Source organism: Manacus vitellinus, unplaced genomic scaffold, assembly GCF_001715985.3.
Source record: "Manacus vitellinus isolate BGI_N305 unplaced genomic scaffold, ASM171598v3 scaffold_60_pilon, whole genome shotgun sequence".
Taxonomy (NCBI): domain Eukaryota; kingdom Metazoa; phylum Chordata; class Aves; order Passeriformes; family Pipridae; genus Manacus; species Manacus vitellinus.
Window position 1 is genome coordinate 3,554,699 of NW_021940687.1, and position 23,945 is coordinate 3,578,643.

A 23,945-nucleotide genomic window follows, 5' to 3' on the forward strand; every position below is an offset into this window, starting at 1 on the left:
ATTTCCTCTGCTTGCAAAGATTTAGTCACAGCACCCTTTATACCCCCTCATTTTCAGAGCTGGGGGAAGCCTTTGTTTCTTAATAACAAACTCTGTTTGTAAAAGCCTAGTCAGAACATAGGCAGTAACTCAGGAGTGAAGTACCAGGCTGCCAACCTTTAAAACAAGACAAAAGTAAAGATAAACGTTCAACTCTTATGCAAAGTTTTTTAACCAACAGTTAGGACACAAACACAGCTTTAAATTCAGTCCTGTACTATCACCAGGTACCAGTTATATGACCAAGACTTCAAGTTACAAGACATAATTTTAAGCTTAATTTATCCCTTGTAATTTATGGTGACACTGTAGGTAGAAGACAGGACTACTGGCCACTGCAGGAAATCCAAGTGCACATTAGCTTTAATTATTAACAGCTATTTCTCTCTTAAAAGTTATATTCTCTAACTTAGCAATGAAATTTTCAATGTATACTAAACTAACACTAAATACTTAACCAAAAAATAGTACACACTTTGTTGCATAATGAACCTAATTCTTATTTTGCTCAATTTTAGAGAAAGATTCTCCAACGTACTTCAGTTGCTTCAAGATATTTAATACACACAAGGAACAATGCCCAAAAATTCAGCTCTACCTGAATCACAAACTGATTCTGAAAATAGAGTGACCAAGATGATTTGAAAAGTCTTTCAAAAAAAAAGCAGCAACCAAAAAGTCTTTATGAGATTACAGCCTAAGGACTCTCCCAAATGCTTTTCAGGAAAAAGACCTTAACAGAGGTATTTCAGGAAAGACACAAAACCGTATCAGAGAGAAATTTTAGGCAAGAAGAACTGATTCCTATTTCTTAAGGATGACTTGGTAACCAAAACATAAACACCTATACATCACTCACTAGTTTTGAGACCAAACCAGGTTTGTATATGTACCTGACAAAATGGACTCGTAAAAGGCAATCACTGTATGAATGCAAGGATTGGAACAACAGATAGAGAGGTATTAAATCATTAAAGATGGTTAAAAATTAAAAGAAAAAAACCTTAGATTTAGACTCACTGGCTGCTTCCATGGTCACACTCTTCTTGCAGACAGTTAACCCTGTCTAAAATCCCAGCAGGGATACACAGAGCCAAGCCAAAGGAAGGGCCAGCTAAACAAATGACAGCCCTCTCAAGATATTTCTCTATTTTTAGCAGGACACATGATTAGTACTATTGCCTAACACCAGAATAAGTACAAAGCAACAGTTTAAGCCACGCCAATTTGAGTTAAACTCATTGTTTAAAGTAAAAATGAGATTAAAACCATTTTGATGGTCCTGTGGCTACTCCTCACAGGAGAATTCAACCCCAGCTCTGAGTGAAGCCAATACAGGACAATCCAGCTGTCAGCTCAGGCTATCTCAAAATCAGCAACTTCTCTGCACATTCACAGATCTCTCAGAACAGGCTTTCAGGAACACCTGCTAGAACTAACTTGTAAGTGAAGTTCAGTTAGTTGTCTACTACACCAGACATTCAAATAACCAGTAATGTTTTCCATAACAGAAGTAAGATCATTTTCAAAATCTTCCTCAGAAGATCTTCAAAAAAAAGCCCAAGACATGAATGAACTTCTGAACTTTGAGGTCTGTGCTTCCTTTTAAGCTAAAGGATGTGGGCTTGCACTTGCCCAGCCCTCCACTCCTCATCCAAAGCTGCATCTGACCATCATGAGGTCCCGGCCTGCTGTCGTCTGACCCACATAGCAAAGAAGCAGTGTCTAATGAACAACTGTGACCACACACTGGGGAAAGAAAAATAACATTATTCAAAATTTGCCCTCCAGCCTTGCTCTAAATAGAAAACATCTGATGATAAATCTAGCCTTGTGCCCCTTGATAAATTTTAGTACAGTCGAGCAGCTGTTTGAGGGCAGAGCAACACAGTTGTGGGGAGGGCTTGGAACAGAGGTGATGGGCACTCACAGCAATAACAGCACTCAAAGTCCTCTGAGGTGTTAAAAAAGGGCAACAGACTCATTGTAAGAGCAACTGGGACTCTTCTATTGAAGAACTTGTCCACCTCAGCCCCAAGGGTGTCTCATGCTTCCTTTGCTTTCCTATCAAGTGTAGCCAGGCTCAGGTGGTACCTTATCACCCTCCACAACTACCTGAGAGGAGGTTTACAGTGGACATCAGGAGCAACCTTCACTGAAAGGGTTGTCTAGCACTGGCACAGGCTGTCCAGGAAAGCAGTGGAGTCCTCATCCCTGGAGGGAATCCAAAAGATGTGTAGATGGGGGTTAGTCCTGGGGAACAGCTGGACTCAGCAACCCTGAAGGTCTTTTCCAAACTAAGCAATTCTATGATTCTCTGAAGACGTAACAGTAGAAGAGCCAGTTCCTCCCTTGGTAGCCCAGAATCCTTCTGCAGCCAAGAGATATCCAAACCCAGGATCCCACAACAGGTATGGCTGAATCTTTTCCAAAGAGAAGGGAAACATATATATTCCCACAACAGGTATGGCTGAATCTTTTCCAAAGAGAAGGGAAACATATTATATATATTTTTATATATATTTATATATAAATATATACATTTAATGCTGGAAACAAGTGAACAGACCTACCTTGTCAGGTCAGGGAAGGGCAGAGTGACACCAAACTGGTGCCTGACATTTATCGAGAAAAGACATCCTTTAACTATGTACAAAATGCACAGAGCAATACATTTTGAGATTTTCCAAGGATGCCTCTTGGCATTGTGAACACAGCTGGAAAACTTGAAAAAGAGGTTGCTGAGCAGAATGGTTTAGTGTCAGCATCCCTCCACAGCCTCAGAAACGCTGCCTAACGTGGGTCATTTCTCTCCCCTCATTGCCACAGCCACAAAGAAATTAGAAAAATCCTGCTTCTACCAGGTACATACACACCTGGAACACAACCCAGACAAGTGCACACCTGCAAAATACTGTTCCCTTAAGTAGGTAAGGGTATGGAAGATGCTCAGAAGAAAACAAAAGCCCGTGATTTGATGCTGATCATTTTGTGGCAGCGCCCAGTATTTCATGGCCCAAACCACACGAACCTCACCTGGTTTTGTCCCGAACTTGGGACCTCCCTTTCCTCATGCCCTGATTCCCCCTGCCCTTTCCCTGTAAGCAGGGTTGCCTGTTGGTCCCTGCCCTCTCACCTGGGCTGTGGGGCCGCCACCTCTCTCCGTCCCTGCGGGACCCAGCCAGTCTCCAGCCTCCGTCCTCGTCCTCCCCGTTCTGCTCCTCCCGGAAGATGCGCCAGTTCTCGCTCTCAGAGCGGATAAACTCGTGTTTCCTCCCCGCTGTCGCTGTCCCACCTTCCTCAAAGTTTGGTCTCACTGCAAAGCAAACACAGGCCAGTCAATATGTGTTCTATCTTTAGGAACACAGAAGCAAAAGGGTTGAAATCCTGCTCCCTTGGAGGCAAAACCACATCAGAACTGGTTGTAGGAACCTAGGAGAGGAATGGAAGTTTCAGGAAGGAAGCATGACAGATTTAGGAAATCCAGGTCCCTATGTACCTTGGGATGGAAAGACTGAGGAAATAAGAAACATACCAGAAGTAAGCAAAGCATACAAGAAATTAGAACATAAATAGGAAAGATAGAGGAGAAAAAGGCAGTTTAGGAGATGTAAGGAAGTGTAATAGAAAGAGAAGAGAAAGAATAAACTGCTCTATCATGAAAAGTCTCATGCTAAAGGAAAGTGGGAGAGCAGTAAACTGTAAACAATACATAAATCAAACATTTGCTACTGCTGTAACAAAAAGAATGTGAGATCTCTATATTTAATCCAACATGACATACAGCACCCTTGCAATGTTTCAGGAAACACCAGAAGTTTAAAGTAGGATTGAGGAACAAGAAAAAACTTAACACTGTTAACATTATGCTATTATAATCCATCCTCTGGGTCAGTTAGAAGCAATTATGCTCAAGGGCAATCTAGAAAAAGTTCAGGATAGTCTTTTAGTTCCCAATTTACATCATGTTGTGTTTAAAACAAAACAGAAAATCCTCAAGTACTAAATGAAGAGCAAGACTGTGGGAAAAGGATGATACAAGTATTTTTACAGAAAAGCTCTCCATTACACACCAGTACATCCACCACATCACACACCAGTATGCCCAGGCTAAACACAGATGCTGCTTTCACTGCTGACTCACCCTGACAAGATACAGCACCACTGAAATAACTGACAGCAACAGCCTGAGGACTTCTGGATCTTGTATTTCTTTCAATATGTTCAACTGTGTAGCACCAAACTCTCACTGGAACCACGGTGATGTCACTTCCTAACTCATAAGGTTAACACCCAGTGTTAACCTAAAATTGTCTTGTTATCTATTAAAAAGAAGTATTCAAGTACTAGAGAAAGGTATACTGGATTTTCCTTCTTAAGAGTCTTAAAATCCAAAAATGTAAGATGGTATTTGGTGCCTGCTTGCTTAGGATAAACAAAATAAAGCATGATTGTGCTTTAAGATTCCTAGGGTGGAAAGGGACATTTTAAAGAATTTAGTTAAGGAAGGATAGCAGAATGTATTTCCCTTTCTTTCTATCAGACAGCTTTTTCAATGAAAAAAATTAAGAAACAGACTATCTGAAATTCTGTGGCATATCAGAACTTGACATTTCTTCCTACCTAGAGATATTGCCCTCTGGAGACAGGAAATGCACACTGGCTTTGGACTTGGCACAGATCTTGGAGAAAAACCAACATCCCTTCTCCATCAGTTCAAAACACTGGAGGGAAAAAACCCCTTTTTTTTTTTTTTTTCTTTCTCCAGCTCAACATTTTCTAGAATCCCTTCCTCTCCTGTTGTTCCTCTCTGAAGAGCTAAAGCACATGGGTAAATTTAAAGCACACAGCAGTATCTAATTTAGAGCTCAGCCTCAGCACCACCAGGCAACCCCAGACACGAGGGGCAGCATCAGCCAGTCACACCTTCACTGCACCACAGGGGACAGGGGCTGAACATCACTCCTGTACCTGCTGGCCTTTGAGAACAAAACCCTTCCAACAGTGTTTTGGGAAGTCTCTGGTGATGCTGGCTCCAAACAGCTGCTGGAGGGACTCAGCTCCCTCCCTTTGGTAGGTGCAATGCTGGTTCTCTCATCTGGAATGGACAAACCTCTGCAGATGAAGGTCAGCCATTCTCTGTTCTCCACAGAAAACACAGCAAGGCAACAAGCCACTCAGAAAATCTAAGTCTGGTAAACACTGGTTTTCTCACCTTGGGCATCTAAAACATGTGATGTACACAAAGGTAACAGGCAGTGCACAGGAGCCTCTCAACATTGCTCCTTGAATGGGCTTCACATGGTAGGAAACAAGAGCCAGAGCTCCAGAGACAAGTCAGCTGAAAGGACAACACAGGTAGGTCCAGGGGAGAGATCAGTCCCACAGGTCAGGGGAGCCTGAGGCCCACAGGATGTGCCTCATTCTTTCTGAACTTACTTTTAAAATGCTATAAGGAGGACGAAAAATCCAATTTTTTTTTGTATTCTGCAGCACAAGACACTTGTTTTATCTCACTAAAATTAAAAGTTACCAAAAGATAAGTTATTCAAACCACTATTCTGAGACAAGAAAAACAATTTTTCAGATTTATCTACTATTTTCATAAAAATTCACAGCTATTACTTGACACTTATTGAGTAACATTAATTGGAGATATTTTAGAGTCTACCAATTAAGAAAAAGAAGGGTGTTATTCCTTTCCATTGTTATCAAGTTCAATTGAATCTGGAGACTGCTCTTTGACAACCCATCAGCTCACAGGCTCTGTTCTGCTCTTCCAAAAACACTGGGGGGAAAAAGCCACTTCAAGAATATCGTGGAGTCTACTTTGCCACTGTAAATCCACGTGCTTTAGCCTCTCTGCACATATATTTATGCTATGGGCACCACCAAGGCAACTCAGGTTCTGTCAGTCCTTAAGACAGCTGGTTCTGCTCCCTAGAACTGAATCATCCAAGTCAGGTTTTGTACTCTGAACTTGCAGAAAATGGCATTTGAAACACATCTCTGCAAAGGTGATAAAACATCAAAAGCTGTTGGCCGAGATCAGACACAAGTGGGAACCTGCACCTCCTCTGATTTTAAATTACAGCTAGAAATGTAGAAATGGAAAAAAATAAATCAATTATAAGGAGTCAGTTTTATATTCATCTGAGGATGGGATCACCTGTGATTCCAAAACCTTTGCAAATACAGCAGCACTCCAGTGGGTCACCTCAGAGACTGTTCTGATGTCACACTCAGTGGAATTAAGAGAAAAAATGCAGTGTATCATGACATACTCAGGTTTCTGGTACTAAGACACAGCAAGCAATGGTTAAGGGCAGCAAGGCATGTGTCCAAACAGGTCTGGCATGAGATGATCCTGAAGATCAGTGAGATCAGCCAAGAAACTGGTTCTTTACAAACGCAAACCGGTCACAGGTTAAAATCAGAAAAATCAAGTGACCCAAGTGACAGAAAGACTACAACAAAGTGAGTACAGGGACACTCCTACAGCTGAACCTCAGCTAAATCCATAACTCCCAAAGCCCCGGCACGCTCTCTGCAAACTGTTCCTAGACTTGAGAACAATCGTTCAGCTGAAATGACTTAGGTCAAAGAATCAGGACTTGGCAGCATTTTAAGGATGAAAGAAACCAAAATGCAATCTCTGGTTTTGCCTTGGACTAATTGCCTGGACTTCCTGAAGAGAAGGAGCAGTAAAAGGGCACCTCTGTTCAAGCCTGTCACAAAGCCAGCAGCGGTGTTTACAGCAAACTTCAGACAGAGCCTGGTGGTAGCCAGCCAAAAAGGCCACAGCTGTGCAACACTGAGGGAAGGGATCCTGGCTGCAGGGACAGCACTGGGATTCTGGGATGTGGCCCCATGGCAACGCATTTAGGAGAGGACTGGCTACCAGAATGGCCACTAACTCCTGCTCTCCAGGCTCAGGCCATGTTCCCTGTGCCACGTTCACCGAATGGAGAGAACAAACAGGAAAGCCAGGACTGACAGCAAGACTGCTCACTCTGCAGAGGGGGGAAACTAGGGGAGCCTATTAAGTGCTTTAACTTCTCTCTGCTGCACACTACACACTCCCTCAAGAGGAAGATAAAGAGAAAAATCTTTGCAGCCAGTGTTTTTAAAGGAATTGAAATAACTTGGCCTAGATGTGTAATTTTGTAGCTCCTTTTACAGAAAAATAAAAGAAACGGTCTTAAGATGATGTTTTTAAAGAAAGACTACTTCTCATTAGGACACTACTGGAGTAGGGACACTACAGAAATACAAACATCAGGAAGTGACTATCAGTGACAGGGATCAGAAGTTCTCAATCCCATTTCCAGGAAGTGACTATCAGTGACAGGGATCAGAAGTTCTCAATCCCATTTCTAGCTTCACATTCTCCACAAAATCTCAATCTCACCAGTAGGTCTCAAAAACATACTACTCAAACATCACTCTAGATTTTTTTTTCACTAAGTTGACCGTTATCCACTGTCATGGGTAGGGGTAAACAGGTAGATTCAAAGGAATTAACAAGAGTTTAATTCTCTAACACACCTGGAAATCACATACTGTACCTATTTAACCTGCTGCACAATCATGTCAGATTTTCAATTCATTCAGTTGAGTCAGATTAGAAAACCTGTGACCAGACACCAGCGCTTTCTACAGGACAAAACATGGTTTGTATGAAAATATTGTTTGCAAAAAAATCCCTCTTGTGAATAAAAGAGGCTGGCTGTAGTGGAAGGCCAGCTTTGCAGGGGTATACAAGAAGGGTGAAGGACAAGTGACATTGTCCTCCTGGGTTGCCACAGTGGTGGGAGCCCCCTTGCACCACATCATTCTGGTTCTGAAGGTCACACTATGCCTATCACAACTTTGGGTGCTGTGCCTGAACATGTATTAAAATATTCCATACTAATGAAGCAAAGAATTAATGGTTTGCAATTTAGGGCTGGGGGAAGGTTAAAGCAAAAAAAAAAAAAAAATAGGGAGGATTTTGTTTCCTAAGCAGGAAAGTCTACATTAATAATTTTCCCAGCAGGCCTTCAGTAGTTTTACTGCAAACAACCACAGCCTTTGTTTCTCAGATCCTCTTACATGTGACGTTCGATCAAAGCCCTCACATCAGCAGCTCACCAAGGGGAAAAAAAAGAAGTGTGAACTACTCTTGGGTTCCAGAGCTGTCCTCAGAGCTGGTTTAGCAGTGCAGCTCTGCAGCCACTCAGCTAAAGCACAACCCAGTAACTCTTCCCATCTGAGGAGCGAGAGCTTCAGTGAAAGCGGCTCCGTTTGCCACAGCCATCAGCGAGCCACCTCATCTGCACTGTTCACTGCTGGGCTTTCCAGAGTCCCGGGACTGAGTCCACGTTCCCACAAAGGAGCAGCGTGGCCATGGCCAGGGCTGTGTTTCTGGGCAGCAGGAGGTGTTCAGAACCCCCCCCTGGGAACGCCACCGCTCCGCAGCTCTCGGGACCAACCCCCGGGGAACCAGTGGCACTGCAGAGCAGCAAGGGAGACACAAGAGTTCCTCTCCTCACCTAAACACACAGCACCTGACACTGGTTAGAGAGAAAGTACCAGAGAACAGTGTGTGGCTTTTCAGCAGCAATATAGGAACTTCTCCACTCAACTTCTCCAAGAGACTTTTGGCCTTTTCAACTTTCGTGTAAAGCTTTAGGATTATACAAACCTAAAAAAATGATCTTGATGAAGGAGGTGAGGGGGAAGGCAGCCCTTCTCCAAGTAAGTGTTGGAGGATTTCTCCTTGGCTGCTAAGGGTTTGTGTTGGGTAAAGAAAGGCTCCTAACAAACCAGCATTCTTTTCCACATGATCAGAGCTAACCGGCCCCCCTGCAGGCAAAATGACCAATCAAATCAGCTTCAGAGGAAAACCAGCCCCCCAGCACTATAAACACAGGAATGAGACATACAAACCCATTTTTAAAGGGTTTTGGTGGGTTTTTTTAAATCTCTACCAGCCACTTGTGGGAAGTTTCTTGCCAGTGGTGGGACCAATACACCAGAGCAGCCCAATCCCTCTCCTGGAGCCCAGGTTACCCCTTCCTCCTGCACACAACCCTTCAAAGACTGGTAAGTAAACAAAACCGTATTTTTTCCCCCTTTTTCTTATTGTACAATTTGAAATTGTTCTGTCATTCTTTAATCAAAGAAATCGAAGTAGTTATCAGGGGAGAGAGTTTTATTTCTAAAGCGTGCTGAATTAACTATTATCTTAAAGAAAATTATTTGATTTCTCCCCCTCAAAAAGAAGAAAATCCTTTCTCAGGTGACCACGGTCTTAAGAGCACAAAAAGCAAAATCAAAGGCATTATACAGTATTTTTTCAGAACATTTTTGAGAGAAGCAGTGCTGGAAAGACTCTGCAGTGCTCTGCAGACAGGGAGCATTTGCAAGTCTCCAGCTCAGGTAGCTGGGTGTTATGAGACTGGTCAAGTGTCAGGAAAACATCCTCCCCACCTTGCTGCATTCATCATAACTCAGCATTTCACTTCAGTTCCCTCACAAATTAAAAGAAATGAGCTTCCTATCTGCTCAAGTCTGATTTACCATCCCTGTATCTCACACCTGCAATAGTTTTCAGTCAGTGCATCCCTGTGCTCATGGACACACTGAGCCAGCACAGGAAACCACACCTGGGCACTGAGGGACCTCATCCTGCCTGGAAAACCAGTCCTTGCAGGCAAGCCATGGGGAACTCTGCTCCTCAAAAACAGCTCACTCCACACTGTATGGGTGGCTGCAGACTTCTAGTGCTACAGCTTCACATCAAATACAATCCTCCCTCCTAACTGTCAAATGACTCCTCCGTTGGCGATATTTCATTTGGCATTTTTGTTTCTTTAGAAGGAATTAACACATGCTAGCATATTTTAAAGCCTTTCCCAAAATGTTAAGTTTTTCTGCTTCTCTAAAGGTGATCAGACTAGTTGGTCCTCTCAGATGCTACCTCATAATCAAGAATTAAGTGTTCATATGGGTCCTCAGAGTACTACCGTGAAAATACATTATACACAAAATGGAGCATTATTTGGATTCCCAAAAATCAAGTCTCTAGGCAGCCTTGTTTTCTGTACTATGAAGGGAGACACAGTCTCCCACTATTCTTTAAAGTGCATTCTGTAGTAAGCTGTCACAGAAAGCCAAAAGTACGAGCTCTCACACCCTGGACTTTGTGGCACTTGCTTTGAAAAATGTGACTTGGGCTCAACGAATTCAAGTTCCCATTTTTACAAGACCTACCTATAAATGTAACAAGTCCTGAAAACTGTTATCTTAATTCTGCAAATCGCTCAGAAGTAACAGCTTTGTCACAAACTATTCCCATTCATCTCAATGAGGCACTAGCTACAAAACCTAAAGGACAAACCTTTGAAACCTTAACTGTCCTACTCACAACACCAGCATAACCAAAGCAGTTACTGAAAATGAATTGCTTCCTACATTTCTAAAATTGTCCCCTACTGTAAGTTATATGATTCAATCATGTCATCCATACTGAAAAAAAATCTTCATTTCCTAATATTAATGTCAGAGCACCTCAAAGGTTGCCAGCCAGTCTGTAGACAATTTGGTAAGGGCAGGAGCTGGGCAGGCAGGGCAGCAACTCACAAGTGTCCCCTGAGCACAGCTCCTCCTAAAGGCACCCAGGCTCCAGAAAGGGCTGCAGGTGCATCAAGGTATTGAGCTGAAAACAGGCTGGAAGGGTCACTTCGAACGCCTTCACCTGAGAAGGCAGATGAAAAGGAAAGGAGGACAGTGCTCCAAATTAATTCCCCTACAACCCTGAGTTAAAATAGCTGAGTTTGTGCTGCCAAGAGAAAGGCCAAGCAAGAGGAGAGGAAAGCAAGGTGGTGGCATGGAACAGGAATGTAATAAAAACTGTTACAACACCAGGAAGAAGATCTCAATCAAAAGGCAAAGCGTGGGAGATCAGTGTGCTGGATCATGAATTTCAGAAATTCATACCTACAGCCTAGAGCTGTTTTATTACACATAAATCATTAGCTAGCCAGGTCAGTTTAGAACCTGCCCCACTGCTAGGAGCAGGAACCCATGACTTCTGATTTAAAAAGTCCATGTTTACCCTAACTTGACTGGTTTTAGAAAAGTGTATAGAAGAAAGGAGTCAAGATGAGGAACAAGGTGGTAAAAGATGGAAAACTAGAAAAAGCTAAGAGCTGACATACACACTGGCCTTGGTGATAATTTAGTCTTCAACAGACTGGCAACAGGAAGGATTAGACAGAATGAATGCTTGGTGAAAGATTGGTCAAGATGCCAAAAGAGGTTTAGAAAAGTAATTTCTGACAGTTCCTGTCTTTCCAGTCAGGGGCTATCAGCTGGGAGATGGAGGGACAAGGAACACCCCAAAGCTACAACAGCTTCCCAAGTCAGGAACCAGGAAAGGCAGAACTAAACAAACAGCACAACAGAGGTGGTCAAGAGATAACAGGGGAGCAATGTGGATGAGAAACAGTATGTGTGTACCAGTGGAGACAAGCATTCTCCAACAAACAATGCAGAATTGTTCTTTCCAAGTCAAAGTTGAGTGTCTTTCCTAAAACACACACTGTTTGAGATTGGGATTTACCTGGGGACATCAGGGACTATGCCAGGCATGGTTGGTTTGTTTTACTACAGTGGGTAAGGAAGGGAGCAGACAGAAGACAGTAATTCCTTTTAAATTCTAAGTCACATCTGCCCTTAAGTGGTCTATGCTTTTGAGAGCATAGAGGACCGATCCTCCAGCCTGGGTAAATGATTTCTCACAGGGCAGTTGTTCTTTCACCTCTCTCACCCACCTGCATTGCTATTCACAGTTTCCTACCCATTCTCTCACCCCAGCAAGTTGAGGCTCGTGGCCTTTAATGCCATCAACAGTGTTCGCAGAAAAACAGTTTTGGAACTCAGGTTTAGACATTTCCACTGCCACTGAATTAGATACATAATATTTTAAACAGTCCTAGACTATAAAAAACAGGTCTATATCAAATGAACCAGTGCATAACCTGGTTAAGCTCAGCAGGCAAATTCCCCAGCCAGGATGCTCAAGGAGCAGAGACACAGCACTGTTCTGAGACCTGCTGCTGGGGGGAAGAGAGGTGCTCTCTCACACTACCTCAGCACTGTACAGATCTGCAGCACAGCCAAGAAAAATGGACCATTTTTCTCATATATGTCTGTAGCAGTGCAGAACCAGGCCCCAAAGCACAGATGTGTGCATGGAACGCTGCAGGATCAGGCCCCAGTCAGTCAGTATCACACTCATCCTCACAACATGGGTTTGTTTTGCAAACTTAGATTGATTGGAGGCTACAAAGCAGATGCTGTCCTCCAAGTATCCTGAGAATTTATGGAAACACAGAGGTTTTGGGGGTTTGGGTTTTTTTCCCAATAACGCGTGATGTTTACACCCAGAGGCATTTTGTTCTCTGTGTTCTCCTCTGTTCACACAAGTGTTTCTTGTCAGTACTGCTTATTCTAAGATGGTAAAACCAAGGCACTGTTCCCAGCTCCCTATAAGCCTGGTTCCCACCACCATTCCCATTCAGAGATGCCCGTTTTCCAGCTCCTTCAAGGCATCCAGAAGGGCTCCTCTACACCTCAGCACAAGGACTCTGCTCTGCAGACCAGCCACTGATCATCTGATTACTGCAGCATTTCTAATTGTATTCAGGTTACTGTAAAATCTGTAAAAGTGCAGCAATAGTGAGAACTGTCATTTAGGGAGCTGTGCAGCAGATTAAAGAGCAAACTCAGTGCAGGGGGGCTGAAAGGGCTCTGATCAGAATGGACTATGACCAGAATGCCCAAAAAAAGTGGCCTGGTACCAGAGATCACTGTATTCTTTGGCACAGGGAGCAGTTTGAAAATATTCCTTCTAGGAGATGTGAACTGGAAAATAAAAATGAGGGGAAACCTATCAAATTCCACCCAGGTCATCAGCTACCCTACCTTTTTGACTAGAGCATGGATAGAAGAGCAGGACAGTTCTGAGAATCTACAGAAGGGAAAGAAAGTAAAATGAAAGTTTAGCTAAATATTCACTCTAATTCACTCTAAATATTGACATATTTAGCTAAATATGTCAATCCTCCTACTCCTACCTCAGTAGGAATTAAGCATTAGAAAGCAAAAGAGAATGTTCTGTAATTACTAAAATTTGGTATGAAGATTAAATAAACAGTCATGGAAACTGCTGGCTTATGGAACCAAAGATCACAAGACAGATTTTTACCTTCCATAAACTTCTGAAGTTCAGTATCCTCACATACAATGTGTTTCAAGAGAAAACTAAGACAGCACTCTTGGAGGGAAAAAGATCCACTTCCTCTAGATGTTTGTAAACGTGCACTACATACTGAAATAGTCTAATTCAGAGAAAGGTCAAAAGTGATAGGAAACCAAAACTGACTAAATACTCCCTGTATAATCATGATTTGCAGAATATGGATGCATTTTTAAATCCTCTGCTGTTCTACAAATGAGTTTCCTCACCACCTTCCTTAAGCAGGTGGTACACATTATTAACTCTATTTTATATAAACCCCAGGTGAACTGTAAACATCCAGTATTTATAAAATTTATGGATTTGAGTGACTGGTGTCTTTTCAAAAGACATTCAGCACTTCTGGCAAATTCAGCAAGCTCTGAGGTTTAAAAGGAACCAAAGGAGCCCAGCATGTCAAATACCTACAGGAACCCATTCTGCTTCCCACATTTGCAATTCCACCTTAACTCCCATATGCCTGCTGTCCTATTTTCTTATTTGGTTACTAATAAAAATGGCACTGCTCAGGCAGACTAGACTGCAAATTATGTCATGGTGTATTTTCTGTCTTGGTCCCCTGCCCTCCTTTTACCTGATCCTTACATAAACAGCCTCAGCCTCCCTGAAGCAGCTCTGCCCTGAATACTGTAATTCTGTTTAACTGGACATGGTGGGTGCAGACAGCAGACACTTCCAGAGCCAGGGAAGTCTGAAAGGGCTACTAGCTTAACTACAGCATTCCTTTAAAATGCATAAATATGTCAGAGAAATAACAGAATAAACATTATCTCCATAGGACTACTGTTAGTAGTATTCACAATAGTATTGGTAAGTTATTATACTCTGCTGAAAAGTTACAAAACCTGATATAATCAGACAAAACCCAGTTTCTTTTCAGATACAGTATGCTAAGCCCGTCCCACTCACCCCCAAAGAATTAAACCATGTGACTCCAATGTACATTCAGGAAGGTAAAGCATGAAAGTTATATTTAAACAACTAAGCAGGGAAAATTTGAGAAGTAGTCAGATTTTTAAACTTAATCTTTTTTAACAAAGTATTACCACAAACAGTGGTAAATTCCTCTCCAGGCTCCTGCCTTAATCTTCTCTGGATTGCAATGTATAAGCCCTCCTTTGTTGGCTGCAGTATTTCAACCCCTGCTGATGTGTCAAAACCTGTGAGCGTTAGGCAAAATACAAACATGCTGCACTGTCTCCCTTCCGCTCCTTTCCCCTCCTTCCCAGCCCATGACGACGGACATGACGGAGAGCAACAACACCAAGGCCAGCGCTCCCCTGCTGGCCCAGCGGCGCCCGCGCATGGTGACCAAGGACGGGCACAGCACCCTGCAGCTGGAGGGTGCCCGGGGCAGGGGCCTGGCCTATCTCCGCGACGCCTGGGGGATCCTCATGGACATGCGCTGGAGGTGGATGATGCTCGTCTTCTCCGCTTCCTTCGTCCTCCACTGGCTGGTCTTTGCGGTGCTCTGGTACCTGCTGGCTGAGATGAACGGGGACCTGGAGCTGGACCACGATGCTCCCCCTGACAACCACACTATCTGTGTCAAGTACATCACCAGCTTCACAGCTGCTTTCTCCTTCTCCCTGGAGACGCAGCTCACGATCGGCTACGGCACCATGTTCCCGAGCGGGGACTGCCCCAGTGCCATCGCACTGCTGGCAATCCAGATGGTCCTGGGGCTCATGCTGGAAGCCTTCATCACAGGTAAGCCTTCCCAGTCCATCCTTAAACAGAACAGGTGGAACAACTGGGTCTGAGGATGGAGCTAGAAATACTGATCATTTGGATACTATTCGAAGAGACAAACTAATAAGGCGAGTCACCTACAAGGGGATAGGTGAGATTCCAAGCTATGTGTACTAAACACTCATTAATTAACAACAAAGCATAAATTAGCGTGGATATCAAGATCTGAAACAATTCGATAGTTCTGGAAATTTCCATTGCGACAAATAACTGTGGCTAAATCCACGCCTGCTTATCACTATCTGAATCACTTAATTTACTAATTATACCATTTATTCTCTCCAATGTTTTTCCATACCTACACTATACTAATATTTAACAGCTTATTTGTAAATTTCGATTTTTAAGGCCAAAACTTTTTCTAGCTGAACTATTTCGGTATCCGATTAAACTTGAAGTTGACTCTTAACACATGGGCCAAAGTGATTCCAAGTATTCAATCACGAGTACGCCAAGAAATGTAACGAAGATGTTACAGTGTCACAGCTATTCTGAAGTATTTTCAGTTATTTTAAATAATTTTCAGGTTTAAAGTCATTCAAAATACTTTAAAAATACATAGGTTAGTTTACTGTGTACTAGAAAGAGCTTCTATGGTGTAACACACCGAGATCAGGTACTATTACAAAGTACAGTAACTCAGAGCAAGCTGACAGCTCTTCTTACAGCTCCAGATCCCTTCCCAATATAACACAGCTTAGGAAAAGCAGCATTTTAGGCAACTCTACTCTTTTAAACCCAAGTGGGTTAGTGCAATGCCAGCCCAGCAGTTCTCAAACACAGTCCTTCCAGCCTGCATGTGCCCCCAGGCCTGCTCCTGCTCCCTTGGCTGTCTGGAGGAGCTGGGAGCTGCAGGAAGCCCCCAGGCCCCTGTGCTGGCCCTGAGCTTGTTCTCTCCCGCGATCCAGGTGCGTTCGTGGCCAAGATCGCCCGCCCGAAGAACCGGGCGTTCTCCATCCGCTTCACGCGCTCTGCCGTGGTGACACATCCCGAGGGGAAGCCACACCTCATGTTCCAGGTGGCCAACACTCGCTCCAGCCCCCTGACCAGCGTCCAGATCTCTGCTATCCTGTACCAAGAGCAGGAGAACGGGCAGCTGCACCAAACGAGCGTCGACTTCCACCTCGACAGCGTTACTGCAGCCGAGTGTCCTTTCTTCATCTTCCCGCTGACCTACTACCATTCCATCTCTCCATCCAGCCCTCTGGCTGCCCTCCTCCAGAGAGAAGCTCCTCATCACTTTGAGCTGGTCGTCTTCCTGTCAGCTGTGCAGGAGGGCACGGGAGAAACGTGTCAAAGGAGAACGTCCTACCTGCCCTCCGAGATCCTGCTGTGCCACCGCTTCGCCCCCGTGCTGGCCCGCAGTGCCCAAGGTGAGTACCACATCCAGATGGAGAACTTTGACAAGACTATTCCTGAGCTCCCGGCTGCAGCTGGCTCCAAGAGCCCCAGGAGGACTGACAAGGAGATCCGCATCAATGGGCAGCATGCCGACAGCTTCCAGCTCTCCGAGACTGGCCTCACAGAATAGAGAGAACAGACTGTGGACTTGGGGCTTTTTTTAATTATTATTACATTAAACTTTCAGGTTCCATTTACAACCTTCCCTCCTTGCCTGCCCTGCCATCTTCTAGTGATCCTTCTCTTGTACTTCCATCCTTTTGATTACAATGTGACACAGTGAAGAGAACGTGAGTGCCCCGAGAGGCTGGATGAGCCACCCAGGATGAAGTCGGGTACAAGAACCACGGTACTAGCACCAGAAGAGCTACTTGCTGAATTCCCCAGACTGTGATTAATGCCACACTGACCCCAAAAGGAGAGATCTTCAAAACTCCCAAAGATGACCAAAATCATACTTCACCAGCTTGTGACAAAATGGACAACAATACAAAAGCAGAAAACAATATGGGGTCACTCAGTAAATGCATTAGTTCTGCCTTAAGTAACTCTGTTCATCCAAGATACCAGTTTTTCTGTTCTCTTAAGTCTTTGGGAATACAGTTACATCACTTTTCAGAGGGCTGAATTCACTCTCAGAAAGTCCTGCCAATCTCTCGTGGCAGTGAAAAGCACTCCTGCTGTGCTTATTAAGCAAAACTGTAAATACCAAGTGTAGTTCTTCATTCTGCCACGTAAAAGAACATCTCGTTTCCAGACAGATCTATGAAGACACTATCAAAAAATCTTGATATATATGACAAATGCTGCAGTGGAAATTTTTTCATATTTGGAAACACTGAATAAATTATTTAGCAGTGGCAAACAGACTATTTTTAATGAATGAATGTACTTTTTTTTAAAGACCCATACATTGCCCATATTGTCACTGCTTGTCTGCAGTACATCTGACCCAGAGGGATGCACTATATCTAGGAGAAGTAGAACCACATCCATTTATATTTTATGCTTTTTAACATCAATATTTGCCTGTACACACAGCACAAAAATATTTAGAGACACTTGGATCAATTTTGAAATAAAAAATTAAAACAAACCATACGTGAGACTTCTGTATTTAAGTGCCTCATAAACCTGCTGCAATTAAGACACTGTTCTGAAGCTCCTAAATAATTTAAGATGCTAAAGGAAAAACAGAATGATGAATAATTATTTCCAAGCTCTCAACAAAAGCAGTGCCTGTCAGGTGTCCAAAACCAGGCCTGTTAGGTACCTGGTCAGTCAAGTATTAAAATAAAGCTACCTTTCAAAGCTAGAAGACTTTTCCCAGAAACCCACATGGCATAAATAGCAACTTTCACTGCCAAGAGCATAAAGCACTAACAAATATGCCTCCTTTTAACTTCCCCAAGTGGTCAGCAGCAGGAAAAACAGGCACAAGCTGGCTGAGGAGGTTCTGTTTAACTCAACTCTTCTCAAGTCCCAAAAGGGGCAAGGAGGAAGCTCCTGGTGTAGGGTCTGGGGATGGGGAGCAGCCCCCCAGCCCCACTGCACAGGCAGGGCAATGAGGCAGAAGGGCTGTGCTTCTGCTGCAACTGAGCTCTCACTCCAAAACTGTCCAAGCACTGCCTCCCCCACTGCAGACCTCAGACAGGGCTGGGTTATCACATACTCTCAAAATCTTTTTCAAATTTAATTTGATGGACAAGAATTCATGAAGATTGTGGAGCTCAGAGAGCAGCACAGCACCAAGTTACCCTGCCTTCATCCCTGCTTTTCTGAGCTGTTGGCCCACACACAATTTAAAGGTCCCTTTTCCAGCCTCGTGTCAGCACCAATAACTTTTAAGCATTTCTTGCAAGTGTTTTTTTCCACATTCACGACCAATAAGACATTGATAAGAGTCCTACAAATTAAGACCCAGTGCAAGAGTACAGAACAGATCCCTGTGTGAAGTCTGAACTAACCACTTAGAGCAGCATTCTGGGTGAGGTACTGAGAATATTCTGTTTGACAGTATTCTGGGTGAGGTACTGTTTTTCCCATATATCACATACTCTGGTCTCAGACAAACCAATTGTTCTCAAATTCACATGTATAATCCCAACAGGACAGGATTATAATCTCATGATTTAGAGTCAAAGCTATAAAAAGCTATTTCTAACTTCAATTAACATCTAATCAAAGTGCAGGTTGCTTCATTTGATTTCTGAATTATGTGATGCTTAAAAGTTATCCTGTTTTTAAAATAATTTTCTATTTCCAGACTTGGTTTAAAAGGGGGTACAACAGCAAGTATAAAGAAAAAATATGTTTAGTACACGCTACGTGCAATCTTCAAATATTTCATTTTGGAATGTAAAGGTGAATAATACTAAGGAAGCAAATCAGACAAAGAACTTTGTAGTTACTTCAGAACAGCTGCAGAACAAGGGGTAGAAAAAACAATGATTATGCTTTTACAGTTGCAGAGAACTGGTGAACCACGGATGTCTGAAAGCACTGGAAATGTGCCATGGCCCGAACTGGAAGAGGAGCCCAGGAAAAGGGCTGATGGGCTCTGGTGCCACAACACAGCACCCTGTGCTTCAGCACTGCACGAGCAGACTGGGGCCCAACCTTCATGGATGCACCTCCTGCCACGAGGCAGGCAGGAAAACAAACCAGGCAGAGCAAGGGCAAGTGCAATTCAAAGCAACCCAGCACCCTTTTCTTGTGGCCACTTCGACACACATTTTATATTCAAGTCTTGTTAACCTAACCAAACCCCACACGTTCAACAGAACTCAATCAGGCTCCACAACTGACTTGCTAGAAGTTCTGTGTAATCTACATAACAATTATTTACTACCAGTGTGTAACTGCTGGTAACTAACCAAATCCCCTCAGCTGCTAAGCTGGTATTAGTGGAGAGGCTGCACGGAAGATTAAGCAGCTTTTGTGCAGAGACAGACGTGCTCAAGAAAACAACTTGCTCATTTTCTTTGCTAACGGCCTCAGCCTTCCAGAAACCATTTGGGTTCTCAGTGAAGACCGTCAGAACTGTGACAATCTGCAACAGGAACCCCCAAATACTTTGTGCATCCCCAATTTGCAAACTGAAACCAGGGACAGATACTGTCTATGCTGAGAATCAGTCAAATGTGACCTTGCAAACTACTGTGAGCACTGAAAAAGCAATCATTAATTTTGAAGAACAGCATACTGATAATTTTTGAGAAGTAATTCTTTGTTGAAGGTCTATCACTTTTTTCATCCCGTGATTTTCAATCGAGAGGTTCTTGCATTGGCATCCATTATGAATGTCCAGAAGACTTTAATATTTGATCTCTTATTCTGTAGTGTGATCATCCACAACAAAGGACATGAAAAAGTTGGCAACTCAGTAAATTATGTAATCTGAGGCTAATCCAAGGCCCTGTGAAGGACCAATGAAAAACTGAAGCACAGTAAAATCAGATAATAAAATCCTAAACTAAGGAGTTTAACCAGAGTACCAGAATCCAAGGCATCTGCTAAAGCACATCAGCCTGAATTCCAGGTTGCATGTCAGTGCCCTCCCTGAGTGTGGACACCAGTGCTTGTATTCACTGGGACTTCTGGTGGCACATCTGTAACCCTCCTCACACTCAAAATATCGTGTCATTGGAAAGCCTTTACAGAACAGTAACTATTTGTAACTAACCAAGGCTCGGGTCAAACAGACCAGCACTTTGTTAATATTTCTGTGCTCTCCATTTCTCTGAAGGTAGAGGGGAGCAAAATGGTCTTCCAACCCATTGGGACATTAACCTCTAACACAGCAATACACAAACATAAATTACTGCTGTGAAAACAACATTTTTACAAAAAGAAACTCCAGAAAGATTGCAGGGCTCCTTCCTGTATCATACTGAGTTACAGAGCCTTTAGTCACCTAAATCAGACCAGAAGAGAAACAATACCAGACTTCAGAGGAGCAATCAGGTACCACAAAAAGCTTCCTAACTTAAGAATAAGCACATCATCCCTGGCAATCAACTTCCAACAAATCACACAGGGACACCATCTCCTCCAGGAAAGGGTTCTTGGCAGATGCATTCCACACTCCTGCTTCCTAGGAGTTGCTACAAACAAGACCCACTCTGTCCCAGCTGCAGATAACCTCTGGCAGAGGTTAAGCTTCAGTAAGATTATGGTGCACACTGCAAATTCTTCTCCATTTCAAGAGATACACCTCATCCCATACTGACATGCAATATTTTTATCCATCTTTATCAGAAATGTAGTACATTCTATAGTCTGGAACTGCAAGTGCTGTAACTTTAATCACAAGAACAGGAAGGTGGGTACTACTTTTACACCTGTTTGTCTTCTGTAAAAATTGCAGTCCTGAAACCTCAGTAGTACTTAGTTTCTCCTGTTTTCGTTTTTTCCCCAGAAGTTCTCTAAATATACACATACAGAGTCCAAAGTCTCACTACTGGCATTTCAAAATGAACAATCTCAAACCAATCTCAAGTTATTTTTTGGAAGTATCCTCTTTTTAAAGGAAACAATGAGGAAAACATGCAACATCTTTGTGTTAACATTCAACTTAACAAGCAGAAAAATAAAAGCACTCTTTAAAATCTATGAACAGATAGGACTGGGAGGGCTTTGAAAGCACAGATGATAATTTAAGACTCCTATGGCATGTGCCACCATGCACATCTGGAAAATTATTCATATGGCATTTTATGCTACTCTTGCTAAAAATACTGTCAGCTAAGCAAGGACTAAAATACAGTCCTGCCACCTTTTCATTGTCTGTCTTTACATCCAACCTGCAGTTCTCTGTCCTGATCTGTGCTTTATCAGTATGTTCACCAAAGAGGGACTCAGCCTTCAGCCAAGACCAAGAGATTCTCTGGGTCCCAGACAGACAAGCTCTTATTGTACAAAACCTGTCACCAGGCACAGCTGAGCTCCATGCTCATGGAAACATCCATGGAGAAGGAACAGAGTCCCCCCAGAGAACACTCAATGCATGAGCCCACAAAGCAAAAGTCACTGCCATGACCAGAGAGCCACAGTCTCCTTCAGTGTCCTCCCCACTCTCCAAACACAGGTTTTACCCAAATGCCTGTGTTCCACCCCCAAGATGACAGACCCACTCCAGCTCAAGCTGAACACTCAAACAGAAGCACAGGGCCACAGTTAAGGATCCAGCATTCTGCCTGAACATGGCCAGTGTGAAGCATTTCAGAAACAGGAGAGGAGAGGAACAGCAGACAGGGGATCAGGAGGTTCATGTGATGACTTACACTAACTTGATACCCAGTAAATCCACCAGCACGGGAGCCTCGGGGCGCTGCTGCTGGGATCACCCTCAGCTGGCAAGCATTCAGAAAAATTAACTGTTCACAAGGTCAGCAAGTCCTGGGTGCCAAAACAGCCCACACCAGGCACGTTTCAAAGCTGCCCTGAAAAGGGCTGTTGTCACAGCACATCTGTTCACCAGCACAGCCCCTTTCCCAGGGGTACAGGAGTTTAGCTCCAGCTGTAGACTTCATCTTCATTGAACAAACAGAACCTACTCACTGCAGATTTTTCTTATCTACAACATTCAAATGTCCAATAGTGAAAAGAACACAAAATAGGAGAACCAGCACTTTGAGAACACACTTAGATAACCTGGCACAGTATCATGAATCTTGTATCAACAGTATACTTGGAGCAATAAGAAAGGTTTATGTATGTACAGATCCCTTCCCCAAACACACCCTGCTCCTCCCTCCCACTTTCTGCCCACACAGTAACAAAACCATACCTGGATCTTTTCGCCCTGGTTTTTCAAAGCGTCTGTCTCCCCTAGAAAGGCAGAATAGAAGTTTCAAATAAGGTTTTGGAACTGCTCCACTCATTTTAGGTATGGGTCTTGTTTGGCTTTGGTTTGGTTTTTTTTTTGGAGGGGACTTTCTTAAAATCAGAGCTTGATGGACAGTATCTTTAGAGGTCCAAGTGACAAGTGAAATTTTCAGGAACACTAATACACACAGCCTTTGGCAACTGGGTATGTTTTGAAATGTGCCCCTAAATGCTGTCAGCAACATCAAGACTAAAACTGAAGCAAATCCTTCAGCAATCCACAGTTTCACCCATCATTTCCACTGCAACTGTCATAATTTATGTTTTCTTAACGTAGTTCCTTCTTCCCAGGAACTCAGCAGAAAAAGTCTTTGCAAAAGTGCTCTTTTACTTGCTCCTGAGCCTCTAGAAACATTACTGTGTACCCCATCTCAGAAATTCAGACACTCCACTCACAGATACAACTAATCACCCTTCCTAAAGTGTTTTTATGAAGTCAAAAGGCACAAATGGAAGTTGAACAGATGTGTGTAAAAAACTTTAAGGGCTAGAGTTCTGTTACCTTTCCTCCCAACTCTGTGATCTGTGCATTTCCCTGCCCCCTCCTCGCCCAAATCCACCCTCCACTTCATCAAAACTTCTTTGGTAGAAACCGCTTTCTCCTCGGCCTCTGCCTGAAAAGACAAAAAACACAAGTGTTTGTATAAATAATAATAGAACTTGAAAGAATCAGGTAGGTTTCCCTTTCCTGGTGTCCCTGTGAACTAATCTTGCAGTCTTAAGCCCCAGTGAAATTACCTGGGGCAAAGGGAAAAAGGAACAAAGACCGAAGAAAAGAGTCTTGTGTAAAAATTCTTATCAAGAAGTGCAAGACAAGACAGAACAGGCAAACAATTCTAAAATAAATACCACGCAGAAGAACACAGAAAACAGATACTTACCCAACAGAAATCACCAAGAAAGGATGCATTATTCACACAACATCCACACTGCACATGTGTACTTCACACTCAAAACCCAGACTCCTTTTCCCAGCAAACCCCAGTGTAGAGGCACTGCTCTGCAGAGATACTCCTCTTACTGCTGTGAGGGGTCATAAAGGAGAAAGAAGCCTCACAGCAGTGAGTTCCAGTGACTGCCAGCAGGAATCTCCCGCAGGAGCAGTGGGGAGAAAAGAAGGATCACAGGATGGGTACAGGCAGGGTAGAATGAGGGACCCCATTAGCCACAGCTTAAAAATCGTCCTACTCACTTTTTCAATAAATGATTCTCCACAGACAGCTACCATGTATCAAGCCTCCAGCCAAAAAGTTACACACGTGTCCTCAAACAAAGCATCTCAAAGCACATCTTCAGCGTTTGAGAAGGCATGGGGTGTTTGGGTAAAAAAAAACCCACACAACAGAAAAACAACACCCACACACATCCCCAGACCTTAAAGACAGCTCCCAGCACCGTCAGATTAATGGCTGGGGGGAAGGCTCCAGATCTACCAAAAGATAAACACTGCTTCACACAGTGCAGCAGCACAAGAACCGGCTAAATTACCATGTCAAGGATCTCATGGAAGACAAACAAGTGAAACGTCAATCAGCTGTTTGTCAGGACAATGCCTTTC

At 43.3% G+C, this 23,945-nt stretch overlaps 2 protein-coding genes across 2 annotated transcripts in view; one reads left to right on the plus strand and one right to left on the minus strand.

Annotated features, from left to right (window-relative positions):
* GIGYF2 (GRB10 interacting GYF protein 2) overlaps positions 1–23,945 on the minus strand; it is a 78,753-nt gene that overhangs the window by 28,021 nt on the left and 26,787 nt on the right. Inside the window, exons 6-8 of the mRNA XM_018083105.2 lie at positions 22,890–23,001; positions 22,290–22,330; positions 3,176–3,355 (exon numbers count right to left, since the gene is read on the minus strand). Of these exons, the coding sequence (XP_017938594.1) occupies positions 3,176–3,355; positions 22,290–22,330; positions 22,890–23,001 (333 nt within the window). The remainder of the gene's footprint in view (positions 1–3,175; positions 3,356–22,289; positions 22,331–22,889; positions 23,002–23,945) is intronic.
* KCNJ13 (potassium voltage-gated channel subfamily J member 13) lies at positions 9,023–17,590 on the plus strand. Its single transcript, XM_008924863.2, has 3 exons — positions 9,023–9,126; positions 14,575–15,055; positions 16,006–17,590. Exons 2-3 carry the CDS (start codon positions 14,578–14,580, stop codon positions 16,626–16,628), a joined length of 1,101 nt encoding a protein of 366 aa, XP_008923111.2. The 5' UTR covers positions 9,023–9,126; positions 14,575–14,577; the 3' UTR covers positions 16,629–17,590.